General features: G+C 51.8%; 4 protein-coding genes across 4 annotated transcripts; all 4 read left to right on the top strand.

The window, feature by feature from the left end:
* Nucleotides 1-1,940: 1,940 nt before the first annotated feature.
* Nucleotides 1,941-3,158, top strand: G647_10275 (uncharacterized protein; the record flags this gene model as incomplete). Its single annotated transcript, XM_008726266.1, has 1 exon — nucleotides 1,941-3,158. One exon carries the CDS (start codon nucleotides 1,941-1,943, stop codon nucleotides 3,156-3,158), a length of 1,218 nt encoding a protein of 405 aa, XP_008724488.1.
* A 6,218-nt stretch (nucleotides 3,159-9,376) lies between these two features.
* On the top strand, nucleotides 9,377-11,984 carry G647_10274 (uncharacterized protein; the record flags this gene model as incomplete). The annotated part of the gene is made up of 5 exons (XM_008726265.1): nucleotides 9,377-9,516; nucleotides 9,606-10,310; nucleotides 10,361-10,631; nucleotides 10,690-11,835; nucleotides 11,955-11,984. 5 exons carry the CDS (start codon nucleotides 9,377-9,379, stop codon nucleotides 11,982-11,984), a joined length of 2,292 nt encoding a protein of 763 aa, XP_008724487.1.
* A 447-nt stretch (nucleotides 11,985-12,431) lies between these two features.
* G647_10273 (uncharacterized protein) lies at nucleotides 12,432-13,292 on the top strand (the record flags this gene model as incomplete). The annotated part of the gene is made up of 3 exons (XM_008726264.1): nucleotides 12,432-12,442; nucleotides 12,498-12,669; nucleotides 12,723-13,292. The coding sequence occupies 3 exons, from the start codon at nucleotides 12,432-12,434 to the stop codon at nucleotides 13,290-13,292; spliced, it is 753 nt and encodes a 250-aa protein (XP_008724486.1).
* A 444-nt stretch (nucleotides 13,293-13,736) lies between these two features.
* Nucleotides 13,737-14,350, top strand: G647_10272 (uncharacterized protein; the record flags this gene model as incomplete). Its single annotated transcript, XM_008726263.1, has 2 exons — nucleotides 13,737-14,040; nucleotides 14,169-14,350. The coding sequence occupies 2 exons, from the start codon at nucleotides 13,737-13,739 to the stop codon at nucleotides 14,348-14,350; spliced, it is 486 nt and encodes a 161-aa protein (XP_008724485.1).
* Between the last annotated feature and the right edge of the window lie 231 nt (nucleotides 14,351-14,581).

Raw genomic sequence — 14,581 nt, 5'->3', positions numbered from 1 at the left:
GACATTGTGTCTCGAAGGGTCAGGTATTCAACTGCGGCGTCATGTACGGAGTAATCAGCCTAGTACTCACTAGGTACGTAGGGAGTGCTCGATACGTGGGACCTCCATCTGCAGTCAGCGAGGTTCTGTACCTGTCGCCATGCCCTGGGCTCGTGGGGCGATTCCGCACCCTGCACGAGGCCAAGTGACATGCGGCGCCTTGTGTTTAATAGAACGGGAGAGCATGGTTGATCTGATGTGGTGTGGCCGTACAATGTACCCGAGTACCGCTGGTTCGCCATGGACAAGGGAACGACAGCAGAAGGCACAGAAGTTCGGTAGGTACTGCACAAGAAGCTGGGCAATTTCGACCCCGATTCCACAACCACTCGAATGATACTCGTACGGAGGACGTGACCGCCCTGTCCGAGCTACATACCACCTGCTACCGCCTAGCCTACATTGCCGTGCAGTTCAGCTTTGGATTTAATCAGATGTATGGGAGCTGATTATGTGCCTCTCGTCGCAACGCAGGAGCCATCCGTGCCCTCACTGGAACATCAAGGAGGAGTCGACTTGGGCGTGCGAGCCACCAGGGGAATTGCTTAATTACAGTCCGCAGGGTCGAGTACAGCACAGGACAACACAGCACAGCACAGCCCAGCCAGATGGGGGCTACAGTACTGTACCTCATCAGAACCCCGGCGTTGACAATTCCGATATTCGCTCCATCTGACAATCTAATCTACAGCAAGGACATTCGACGACCAGTCTTGTGTCGCGATGCCATCGAGGTCGACCGCCTGCCATGTTCTATCCTATTTGCCGCGCAAGATGCTGAGCGCGGGAATGTCTCGGAGATGAATCACGACGCACGCCTTGAGATTCACGCTAAGCATTCTTCACGCGTGCTACGAGGTACTCCTCGTCTTCGCGTACGGACACCCTGTCCGTAGCGCGGGGTGGCGAGAATTCCCCGGATGTACCCCAGGGATCGAGACGCGGCGCGGAGGCCCTCCGTGACCTGCGGGAGCCAAGCACGACGCTCACGTCGATATCCAAATCAGGGTACATTGCTTATCGCAATGGAGCTTGTGGACCCGCGCAAGTACTGGTATTGTCACCCTGGTAGGGTTCTGTAGGATGGTGTGCCCCGACCGACAATCATGCAATCGGTGTCGAAGGAGCTCCAACCTCTCTGCCTGACACCAGCTAATCAGGCGATTAGTTGTTGAAGATGCGGAAGAAAAGGACTGTCTCGCCATCCACCTGTGCCCGCTTGGTATAGTGGTCGTCTCAAGGGAAATCTTCACCGCTCGTCGTGTCGGGACCAGCGAAGAGCACGGCATTTCCTCCTTCAACGTCTGGCTCCTCTAGTGCCCTGCAGAGGACTTCTCAGCTCAGTGGATACCTTCGCTGACATACCGTAACCCCCAGCTTGTCGAGCCCGGGCAGCTCACGCAGGAACTGCTTCCCATTTGACACGGTTTTCGTTGCTCCTCATTTGTTCCGAGTCAATCCGACTTCAGATCTCGAGTTCTCGTCTCGTTCGTCCCGGGGAGATTTACATGGGAGACTGTACAAATGATCTCCAACATGGGTTGTCTCAAGCGGCAGAACCTTTAACCCCGGGGTCAGACCGCGCGCTGATCAGGCCGAGAACGTGATTGGTGGTGAAGCAACTCCTGAGAACTCCGGACGGCGTATTCTCCCGAGAAGATGCCATAGCTGCAGGCGTGAAGCGTACGGAACGCGTTTCTGATGGGAGCTGATGCCAGCCTGATACAGCAGGATCGAGAGGCGGAGCAGAGGCCTGTTGATGTGGTGTCACCGCCCGCGATGTCTCTGGCCATATCTTCTTGGAGTTCTCCTATCGTGGTGCTGAACCCAGTGTGATATAGCCCTGAAGTCCTCACGGTCGAGTTTGATTTGAGCACAGTTTTCTATAGACAGTCAGCAACATGTCTTCCCAAGTTCGAACCAGCCCAATTCTCCTTGCCCCGGGACCGACTGAGGTCGACCCAGCTGTTCTGAGAGCCATGTCCTCCTGGGCAGAGTCGCATTTTGCTCAGCCCTTCTGCAACACATTTGGCGATGTTTTGACAATGACCCGCAAGCTCTTCCAGAGTCAAGATCCCAACGCTCAACCCTTCGTCCTCGGAGGCAGCGGAACTCTGGGCTGGGACTTTGTGGCCACCAACTTCATCGAGCCCGGAGAGCCGGTACTGTGTCTCAGCACCGGGTACTTCTCCGATGCCTTTGAGCAGTGTCTCTCCACGTATGGAGCCCGTACGAAGAAGATGACGGTCCCCATCGGCGGGGCTCCCGACATTCGAGACGTTGAGAAAGAGCTGCGGAAGACCCGGTACAAAGCTCTGGTCGTGGTGCATGTCGACACGTCGACGGCCGTTCTCATGCCGTTGAAACCCCTTTCGGATCTGCTCAGACGAGTATCGCCCGAAACACTGCTGATCGTCGACGGCGTTGCCAGCGTCGGCGCCGAAGACCTGCAGTTCGACAAATGGCACATCGATGTCGTGGCCACCGGGTCACAAAAGGCCATCGGCTGTCCACCTGGCCTTGCCATCATCATGGCATCCGCCCGCGCCATTGAGGTGGCCACCACAAGGAAAGCACCGCCGACTTCGTGGTACGCCAGTCTCCCCAGGTGGTTGCCCATCATGCAGAACTACGAGAAGAAACAGTCGAGCTATTTCGCAACCCCGCCCACCCAGCTTGTCCATGCAATGCACGCCACCCTGACGTCGATCCTCTCCCGTCCGCTGCCTGAGAGATTTGAGCAGCACCGGCGGAAAAGCGCTCAAGTCAAAGCTGTGGTGCAGGAGCTCGGCTTAACCCAGCTGGCCAGACAGCCAGAGCACCAAGCCAACGGCCTCACGGCGTTTTGGCTTCCCCAGGGTTTGTCATCCAAAGAGTTGTTGTCCAGGGTCACGGAAAAGGGCTTCACCATTGTGGGCGGAATGCATAAAGAAGTCGGCCATCGTTATGTGAGGGTTGGGCACATGGGCTATAGCGTCGTGGGCGAGCCGGAGAGGCACATTGACCGTGGCTGCCAGGCGCTGAGAGAAGCAGTTCTGGAATACTATGCAAGCAAGAGTGATAGTTCTGTCCCGCGGCAGAGTGCTGACTTCACCGAGCCAGCACGCGCAAACCTGTGAGGTGTTCTCGTTTTCTGGCAGAGGCAGAGGGCATGCTATCGCAAGCGGATGTCAATTGATATGGGGAGGTTAGTGGGAGCTTGTGTTTCACTTTCTCATGGAGCCGTGCAACGTGAATGGGAAAGGAGGGAAAACGTCGCAGTTACAGTGAACGATCGGTGACTCTTCGGGACTTGCGGCGGGGCGTCTAGTTACCTCGGTTGATGCCTAATACAGTAAGTGGCGGCCCGATGCCACACAGTCAGTACACAGTAGCCAGCTCTGGGGTACAAAGTCCACCCTTGGAAAGTACATGTTTATCTATGGCTTACTGCCACTCATTCTAAGACCTACAGGGCGTCATGACGCGCGTAGTCTTTCGCAGCAGTCAGCAGCACCAGGGGTCGGCTTCGTGGTTGGAATCGTGCCGATGTGGGTGTGGTCGTCGAAGTGGCTGTCGGCGCCGCGGTGGTGGTTACTATGTACAGTATCGACATTGAACTTGTGCTTGAACGAAGACGTCGTGGAACGGGCCAGCGAAGATGTTGCGGTGATGGTGTGAGTAGTCGAAGTTGTTGAGGTTCAAGTTGTTGATTGAGTGGATGTTGTACTTGGGGATGTGGTAGATGTCTGTCCTTGTAGCGTGGCCGCTCCAGCTGGAGAGGAAGTTCGAGATACTGCTCGATCAAGCCCAATCGAACCATTGATTTAGTCCGCTGCACTCGAAAGTTCTCATCAAGCCATTGATCGCGCAGGCGGCCACATAGTAGATACATACTGTATTGCAATGTCTGGATAATCGTGACAACTTCGTCACCGGCCACAGATTTCCGGGCGTCACCGGACGTGGCTTCAATCCCCCAAAATTAGAAAGTTGAATTTCCGCCATTTGTTCGAAAGCTGAGGAGCATTCCCCCTTCTCGCAGGGTTATTTAGATTGCTAAATCTGATTTGGCCCAACTCGTTCTGAAGAGTGAGAAGAGACAAGGCCGAGCGAAATTGCAAATACAATCTAACCCGCTTGATCGAGTCTTGTCGTACTGTCTGAGAGCGAAGTCTTAAGTCTTACCCAGAATATTACAGTGTTAGGTCGCATGGCCTTTTTGTGCAGCCATTATGTCGACCTGCGATGCTCCTACAGAAAGGAACCTCAGGCGACGTGTGATAATGAGACAGAGGCCACTATCACCTGCAGGCGAGATGACCAGGTGTGGGTCTCAAATTAAGCTTAAGTCTCGCCAAGCATGCTTGATCACCTCCCTCTCGCGCAAGTACGAGGTACTCGTGCCCGCCAAGTGCCGCGCAATTGCCCTGGACATGAGCGCTATGCGTTCGTTCCTTGCCTCGACTTACGGAGCGTGACGCCGCTGGAACCTGAGAACACGTGAAGAAGGTGTCACAACATCAAGCACCAGATCAGTCTTCATCCCTCTGATCAGCTGTGAACAGTGCAGGCCATACACACAAGGTCAAAGTACTACTCGTACTGCATCCTTCAGGACCCATGCCCATGCCCTCGTTCTTCAAACGCAGCACCCTCGCGAACACGCATATTGTTTTTGTTTAGTCCGCAGCAGAGCCGCAGGCCATAGTATGCCATCACGACCAGCATCCTCTGGTATCGGGTGCGTGCTTCAGAGAATTCCTCAATACTTGACTTTATTAAATACTAACTGTTAAAGTATTTGGAGACTTGCCGTTGAGCTGCTGGAAAGAACCGAGCCTCAAAAATCCACGAAACCCACGTCAGAAACAGGAAATGCCCAATCCCTACAGCCTCGAGCATGAATGAATGCCTAACAAGTCTCCATCTCCTGGTGGCCTGAACCAAGAAGTTCTCTCGCACTCCCATTTCTCATCTCAGAAGCTGACCTCCATCGTGCTCAGGCTCCTCTCCTGCGGCCTTGTGATCGGAAGCGAAAACGATCGAACGAGCATGACGGCGAAGTCCCCACCGCTTTAACAGCAAAAGGCTACAAATCAGAACGAAACCCATCGAGGAAAACCCAGCATCGCAGCTGGTCACATTAGTCAGACCACGCCGATCTATTACTGGATCAGGAACGCAAGGTGACCTGAGGAACAACTGTGTATCTGAGTAAGATGAAGAGAGCAGTAGAGGTCTCATGCACCACTTCGACGAAGAGGACTGGTTTGACTCCTGCTTCATGCCTGACATGAAGCTGTCCTTGGCCAGACAGATGTCCTCGTCTCCTCGGAGGAGGCCAACCGATTTGGCGACTGCTGCACTACCTTGCACGACGCCACGCGGCCAACAGCCAGAAGAGCAGTGTTGCCTACATCAAAAGCCCATTTATGAGTCTGTATCAAAACCCGGGGCGTCTTCCTGTCGGAGCACTAGGACGGGGTAGACCAGAAAGCAAGATGGAATAATTATCAACTGCTTCTCAAAACCGACAATGCTGTTCCGGGGGACTCTCTGTTCCATAGTGACCTGTTCGAAGTTACCCGTGAGGTGATTTAAGACAGAAATAACACAAAGGTCCTGCAGGACATTTTGCGGCTGATTTTTCCATCGGTCCCGCATCTGGCCATCCATGGCTCGAAGGGTATGGAGATGCTGCCCGAAAGCGTGAGCGAACATTAGCACAATTTGATCCCACCGACTGAGACCCGACTGAGCTTATTGACTGGCAGTTGAAATTCAATAGGAACAACTTCGCTTCAAGTTCTTCTCCCTTGAAGTCTCTTGGCTCATTCACGCGGCTGTGGGGGGGATCTGCCGACCGCCATTGACGGCATACTACAGTTCAAGAGGAACTCACATGGTCGAGCTGGTTCAGCGCGGCCAGTGCTGACTCCATGCGGTCAAACATCGCTGTCTCCCAACCGATGCACGATCTCGTCATGTAAGGCAAGGTACTACCGTGGAAAGCAGCGACAACCACACCTCAGACCACCAGAATAAGACAGAAGAAAGTGTACAACGAGGCGAGTGTGATATGCCAAATTTCCTGGCGCGCCTATTACAACGCACGTGGTGTGCTCAGCACTTGCCAACTATTTGGACAGAGACTAGCGTGACTTTCGCCTTGGGCACGATCGCGGAGATACTGCTTACATCCTATTTTCTTCTATGAGCCAGAGCAGGGTTCAAATCCGACGAGCGTGGTTCGGGCGACTGGGAACCAATCACAGAGCGGTTGATATATTTACTGCTTCCAAGGGTGTATGTGAACGACTAAGCTTCAACCTCACCCTGCACGAGAAAGTTCGAGTCAGTCATCCTCAGCCATCAATGGGGCGAATACATCATGTCGAACGAAGTTGACAACTTGTTGCCACAGCGTCACTTGCGGCCCCTCAGATTTTGTCCCTCATCTCTGCATTTCGAGATTCGGCCTGCATGTCTTCTTCACCCTCTGTCCCTTGGTCGCACTATCGCCTTTCATCAACATTAAGGACTAAGCATACTACAAGTAGTACATTCTTCCGACATTGTCTATAATTATTGCGGCGGACCCCTACCTAAGTCTGAGCCGTTGCTCAAGTCGACGTCTTAGACGTTAAGCACTTTACTGTACTACATAGTAAAGTACTTATTGTGGTGCTGTCGAGCAAGAACGTCGAGGCGGTCAATCGCCAGCCGCTTGCTCAATGCGCCGATGGCTGCTTTCTCTATCTCTAAAGGCTTCAAAGTTTAGGACGACAAATGCATCGGCTTCATGGATTCGATGAGACTGCTAGTAGAGCCCGGGGTGATGCTGCTGTCGCCGCCCGCTTTGCTGATACAAACCAGTACTGTAGGAGGGAATAGGACGGCATTCTTCTATAGGTATTAGTTAGGATATAGGAAGACTAATCTATATATGCTTACTAGTATAGTAGTGTACGGTATATTATACTAGGTAATAGTACTCCGCACTAAGTACTAGACATATATAATGTACCTAGTGGGGACTTTTTACTATTATAGCCGTAATGTAACGTTACTAAGGACTTACTACTAGTACTATATAGTTCTCTTAGACTATATAAGTACATATATACCATGTCTGTAGTTGACTAGTAGAATAAGATAGGACTATATCTATAGTATAGTATAAAATTCGCCTAATTGGGTTAGTGCTAATGATTATAATATATAAAATATACTTATACCTAATTAAGCTAGCCCTAGTAAGTATTAGATTTATTATTTTTACTAGTATTAATATATACTATATAAGTACTTAGTACTTATATACTCCTGTAAATACCAAGTACTAACTTTTTATGATATATAAGTACGGAGGCGTGCACACAAAGTCGTTACCACGCTAACTAAAATGGCATCTACTGGTAGAATGAAAGCGGAGTTTCTTGTCATCTCACCATCCTTTAGGGGGCTCAGTGCCTTAAGTACGCCTAGAGCTATAGCTAGCTAGAGAAGTCTTTCGGGGTCACTATAAGTGCTCGCTATCTAGCTGTAAAATAATTAGGGGCGGTTGCCAGGGACAACTAATAGAAATAGGCCTGTCTTTTAAAATACTGTCATTCCGTAACTAGCGTGGCAACTCCTCTCCGTACTGTAGTAGCTAATTTTATAAAAGACTTTAAAATACTGTACCTCTAAAAATGATTGACGAAACTTGACGAAACTTGACGAAACTTTTAAATTCATAAAGTATACTAAGTAGCTGTGATCCGGGATCGAACCTAGATCAATCGCGGATTAGACCGGGCTCAGATCGATGATACATTACTATCAACATACAGTACTAAGCCTCGGATTGAGATCTGATCCTGGATCAGACCTGGGTCAGATACTAGTACCTAGTACAGTACTACAGTACTGCTCAATCCTATAGAGTTTAAATCAGTATTGAGAAAGTGTCTGAGAAGTATCTGACACTTCTCACTGTCCTTAAATCGCTGAACTTCTCAGAGACTTCTTGGATACTTTATTGATTTAGTCGCGATAGGGTGTTACAACTATATTGCTAGTGGTTTGAACAAGATTGATACTGTACATAGTAACTGGCTTCAGAATGTACCGACAGCGACTGGTTAGGATCGACTAGTCAACCGGTTGTTCTGGCATTATACAAACATATATAGTAGCGCACTTTAGCCTTGGCGAAACTTCCTCTTGCGATTATTCTTGGCAGACACCATGCAGCACTGTCATTTGGCAGCTATTACATACTTAGTACATAGTTAAGCGCCCGAGATGAAGCCCGGCCCATCATCTAAGCGCCCGAGACGGAACCCTCACTCAGATCTGGTGCGATGCGGAGTGCTCTCTCTGGGAGACCTCTATCATGTCCTTGCTCTGTTACGGCCTGCTCTGATATTTCAGTGCGAGCATGGCATCACCGTCGTCCACACAGGACGAGAGTTTTCGCCACAATCTATGCACGCGGCTGGACACCTTCCGCCACAAGCTCCAACGCCTTTCGGACAATACTACTAAGTAGCACACCAGTGCCTCAACGACCCTATGGAGATTCACAAGTCGTAAACAAGTGAGTATCATAATTCTGCCAGTGATTTTGGCTAACCAAGCAAAATAGTGGAGGTTCGCTTCCGTCCAATTCCACACACGATGTATCCACGAGGTCGACTGTCGGGGGAGAAAATGAAGCTCAGAGTCCTTTGCAAACCACTCAGAGCACCATATCCACAAGCAATCCCGAACAAAAATCTATTCATCGGACAAATCATGGTTACAGCAGTATTAGCACAAATGGCTCCTCAGATCTTTGGAGCACTGCCTATCGTGAAGCAATCGATAATCTTGGAGAAGACTTTGACATCACCATTCTCACGGGCAGCAGTGCTGCCCAGCTCCTCAAAGCACTTGAGGAGATATCGGACAAAGATGCAACACACGAGTCGGCTTTCCTTCGCGGTGTGGCATACCTACATTCAATACAGGTCCCACTTCGGAGATTCAAGCTTTATTTCGATGGAGCATTATCGCCATAGGAATCAGTACGTCCTTTGACTGAGACCTCTGAACACAGATTGCCATAAGCTTTGCAACCGCCGACCTGCAGTTTGCGAAGCAGATCGGGGAAATGCTAGAACATATGTCCTACATTGATGATTGCGATACACTTGGACAGAGGCAGATAGGACAGACATACACAAGGTACATGATGCAGTCCTCCCTGCGTTTTATGACTTTTCGCTGATCGCCTGCAGGCATTTGTGTGGTGTATCAGACAATTCTAGAGTTTTACAGAGTCGCACACGAGATTCTTACCAGGAGAGGTGTGAAATTGGTGATGAAAATGGTCTTGAAGACTGACCGCCTGCCGGATATCGTTCAAGATTTCCTGAGACATGCTGATACCCTGTGGAAACTTGTAGGAAAAGCGACGTGGGAGGTCGTCGAGGATATCAAAGCCATGCTTTATGACACCGAAAGTACGTTTGTATGAACTCTTTGATATGGTGAATGCGCACTTGCCCGACCTCGGTGGCTCGGTGGCTGGGCAGTGACAAGCTGATTCTGCAAAGCCAATACCATGCCAGATTGGAGGAACTCCGCAACGACGATGCTTGTCGATTCCTGCTCAAACATCCTGCCTTCATCGACTGGTATGGTGCTTCCGACTCCCAGTGGCTGGCGGTCCTGGGTGACATGGGCTCTGGGAAAACGGTATCCATGGCATTTCTTGTGGACGAGCTGAGCCGAAGAAATGAGTGCCAAATACCACCACCCAAGACATGCTACTACTACTGCCGAGACGCTCAGTCTGGCCAGGCTGGCCCCATGTTCTCTACGCTGATCCTAGCGCTCCTTGAACAGCTCCCTGGTCTAAAGAAGACGTTCTATGAATGGCATAGGCAGAATCAGGCTTCTGGGGTCCTTCAGCCACAAACGAACACAAGCAAGCTGGGGCAGTTCCTGGAAACGCTGCTGCAGACTCTCGATCGTCCAATCTTCGTCGTCATTGACGGTCTGGATGAGTGCGATAGAGGATCGCGAAAGGCTCTTTTGAAACTGCTGACGACGTTATCACAGAAAACTCCGAGGCTCAAAATTCTACTTTCTTCACAGCCTGAAGAAGAGATTTCAAAGCAGCTCAGGGCAGTGGCTGGGATTTATCTGAGTTCCGACCTGCACAGGGATACCCTGATTGTCCGCCACACAGTCGAGACGCGGCTGGATCATCTCTCGGAAGATGTCAGAGAACTGCTGATAAAGGCGGTACCTCCCTTGTGCCAAGGGAGCGCTATATGGACGAAGATGCTAATTGAACACATCGAAGTTCGCAAGCTAAGCGCCGTGGGGCCGATGCGACGTTTCTTGGAGGAATTTCCCTTGTCGGAGCAGCTTTCGAAGCTCTATCTCCCATGATCGCACGACAATCATCAGATGTTTTCGAGAATAAGGAGCTTGTCGCTACCGCATTGATGCTCCTGGCTGCTGCGCGGAGGCCACTCAGCGTACAAGAACTCGCTTGGGCTGTAGCGTTGGCTACAGCTCAACATCAAGTCACCACTGTCAACGCTCCGGCCCAGCTGGTAGACCACGAGAGGGTGATGAGTCTTGTTCACCCCTTTATCACTCGGATCGACTATAGCGTATGACAGAAAGCGTCAAGTCCGACTCGTACACCAATCGGTGAAGGACTTCATAACACGAGACTGGGCCCGTCTGCCAGAGCCTACGACATCAACAGGACTTGACCGGATGAATGAGAGTCAGCAATTCGAGACCCCAAAGGCGTTCACCTTGGATGTCTGCATGAATTACCTCCTGTTAGATGAAATCGGCAGCTTTCATCTATTTTCTGAACAGCAGGTTGCAATCAATGAGCTGCCCCAGGAATTCGACTTATTCGAGGACACCGACCTATCCGAGTATGATCCATATTGCACGTGGGAGGTCTGGGGAGAGAACATGATACGGTACGATCCGAACGAACGAGGCTTCGGGCAGTTCTTCGTATACGCAGCGAGCCATTGGACCGAGCATTTTGGCGGCGTCCAGGGTGGGAATCTGGAACGCCTGGCAAAGGTCGAGCGCCTATGCGAAGCGAGTTCGACTCGACTCGACAATTGGATCAACCAAAACTGCCGTCCAGGTTGCGCTATCCTCTCCAGGTTTGGGTTTGACAGTCGATTGTATGATCCTCCCAGCATTACTTCGCTTTACGGTTCGAAGGCCCTGCTGTGCGATATGCTCCAGCATTCGGACTTCGACGCAGAGAGGTTTCTTCCAACACCAGCCTTCAACGCTGCCGACCAACTTCTTCAGTGGGGCGACTTGTCCGGGCTCAGGATACTCTTCCTGGAAGACAAATTCAGTCACCGGCTTCGGAATCTCGGATTTTTCAGCCTCATCATAAGGCAATGGTCTGTTAACCGTGAACGCCATGATGACTGGGACGTGGCTTTTGGACTTGTCGACTACATGTTGGACACAATCGTTCGGGACCGATGGGGCAGCGAACTTTTCTGCATAGCTGCTCGCGCTGGCTGTATGCCCCTGGTCCAGCATTTGCTGCACAGAGCTCAACACAAGACAGAGCTACGGACAGAATTGCTGCGTGACCCTCAATCGATCGCACAGGCTGTCTCGGCAAACCATATTGAGGTGGTAGAGTATTTGCTGGGGCAGGAAGGCCTCGAAGCCCACGTCAAATACGTCAATGCCCGTGGTGAGAACCTCCTGCACCTGGCATCGAAGACCCGCAACCCGGCGATGCTCTGCCTTCTGGTACCCCATGTCCAAGAGAGCGTAAGCGGCCATCCGTGAGGTTATATAGGAGAACCATCAGTGTGCTGGGTAAGTCTAACTTCTGGCCCAAGTCCACGGGTTGAAGAAGTGATGATGCGCAACTGGAATACTGCTTACAGGGCCGCACGAGTATCATTATTCTCAGATGACATTGGATTGTTGTCGTAATGTCGGGTTGAAAGTTACAAGGCTCCTCGCGCTACGGTGGCAGGAGCAAAGTGAGGGAAGACGGAAGGAAGCCACGGTAAAGCGGCATGACGCAGGTTCCGGCTTGGCGGCATGTGACGGTCAAACACGACCCTTTCGAAGCGTTAATGAAGAATCCCGATTGTATGACTTACGCGATGATCTACTTCGACATTCACATGTTCTTTGATGGCTTGAGGAGCTGACACCTTTCCGGCCTAGCCATAGATCCGCACACCATGACTTCGCATTGATCCTTTTGACAGTCTACAGTCGCCTTTCCCTTGGCTCGGATTTAGGTAGGCAGGCAGACCTCTTCAAGCGGCCAGCGTCTCGACATCAGGAGACCGCGATTCTACCAGCATTTGCCTCCGAGATCGATCATCGGCACCAGTGTCGGTACTGTCAAGATGTCCATCAAGTATGTAGCACAGCGACTGCCATTCTGGACCTCGAGTTGATGATGTCATCTTCAGCTGGGTTATGCTCGATGGAAAGGGTTCCTTTGTACTCCTGCCAGCAGAGAGAATCATCCACAAGACCACCCCCAGGGTCGGCCTTGCCATCACCACTCCAACAACATACCCGGGCAACAGTCCCTTGGCTATACACTGCAGCTCGGGCACGGTCTATCTGACCAATCAGAGAGTACGACATATGGCCCAGGTGCTGCTGCGTACCTCCACTGACACGGCAAACAGATTGTGTATCTTCCAGAAAAGCCGACCACGGAGCTAAAGTCGTTCTCGGCCCCGCTTCTCAATCTTCACGACACCCACATGACTGTACCGTGGTTTGGGCCGAATGCGTGGCAGGCCGTCTTGCAACCGGTACCGGGTGGAAACATCCCAGCCACGCAAGCCGCAATCGAGCTCAAGTTCACATTCAAGGAGGGGGGCGCACCGGACTTTCACTCGACCCTCGAACGAATCAAGGAGAGACTGCAGCAAGTCGTGTCAACCGCGAGGGAAAACAACCTGTCAGGACAGACGCAGGATAGCTTTCTGGGCCACGTCAATCTGGACAATGTCCACCTCGACCAGCTACCCTCCTACCAAGAATCCGGCCGAGACCGGGTCGCACCGGAGAATGCTGACGAGACGGGCGGTGCCGTAGCCTCGCCTGTGGCAAGGACACCAGAACTGAGAAGAGGAGGGTCGCCCGTTCAGGATGCCCAGCCACCAAGCGATGCCCCGCCCGGGTACGAGGAGACACAGCAGCAGAGCATACAGGCCGAACTGGATCGGAGGTTGTCGCAGACTCAGGATTAGGCGCAACGTCGCAGGTCGTTTTACCCGTGCGGCAGGGCGTTCCGGTTGAGCATGGGTAGTCAAACAGATAGAGACACAGCCGCCAGATCGGCTCCGGCAGATACCTGAGTCTTAGCAGTATCACAATACGCATGAATTTTATATCTTTCATGATCATCGTCATTGCCGCAAGCCCCTGATAGCAACAGGGGGATAAGACCGACTCGAAGAATGGGCGAGTTTGATTGGTACTGAGCAGCTCGTCGACGGGCCAATCACAGACGAGATAATGTTCCGTCGAAGCTTCAAGCTCTATGAACATTCGACTTTTTGCATTACCAGTACAAACCGTTTCCTCTCTGCCAGCATTGAGTCTGACAATCGTGTTCCGCCGCTGCTCTCCCAAAACCCATACATCTGCCCTCACCTACAGCCAGCGACGCCGCCGCGTCCGACTTCTGCAACATGGGGATCACCGACTTCTTCTCCGACCTCCTGAGCTCCGTCTCATTCGTACAAGACGTCCAGGCCGAAGCTCCGGCAGACGACAAGGAGGACTCGGGAGAGGAAGGCGGCGACGACAAGGATAAGAAAGAGGAAGACGGAGAGGGTGCTGCCGAAGGAGATGACGGAGAGGGTGGAGGCGACGCAGACGAAGCTGACGAAGGAGAAGAGAAAGAAGGAGGAGACGACGACGACGAGGAAGAAGAAGAAGAGGAGGAGGAGGAAGAGGAAGAGCCAGTCGACCCCAAGCCCCGGCTAGAAGAGGGTACGTGGCCATTTTACATCTCATCTCTGTGGCAATGACGATATCATAGCAAGACTTGCAATGCAGCCCCTGCTACAAGCAATTCCCGCGAACGAACAGTACATGAGCAATGGCTAATCACTGAACAGAGTGCGCTCGGTCCGCCCAATGCCAGGGCTACAAGCACCATTTCGACGAGTGCGTCGAACGCGTCACGAAGCAGGAGGAGGACCCGGACTACAAAGGCCCCAAGGAAAACTGCGTCGAAGAATGTATGTCATGTCCTGTCCTGTCCTGCCCGTGGGCAGCTCTTTTCCGCCTGCCTACCTGAATACCTCATCGGAGTCCTTTCCTCCCTCATGGCACGCATGGCCAACATGCATGGACCAGTTGTGCCTGTTGATTGCGGTGGAGAATGCAAAAGCTAATAGGTTCATTCGTGCTCACTACAGTTTTCCACCTCCAACATTGTGCAACCCAATGTGCGGCGCCCAAGCTGTTCAAGCAGCTGAAATAGAGGGCCTCTTCGCAGACCACGCCTCCTCCCTCCCTCCTGGCTGAA

The sequence above is a fragment of the Cladophialophora carrionii genome, assembly GCF_000365165.1.
Source record: "Cladophialophora carrionii CBS 160.54 unplaced genomic scaffold supercont1.13, whole genome shotgun sequence".
NCBI classification, from domain to species: Eukaryota; Fungi; Ascomycota; class Eurotiomycetes; order Chaetothyriales; family Herpotrichiellaceae; genus Cladophialophora; species Cladophialophora carrionii.
The sequence above is the reverse complement of the archived record's forward strand: the minus strand, read 5'-3'. Positions and strand labels throughout refer to the sequence as shown.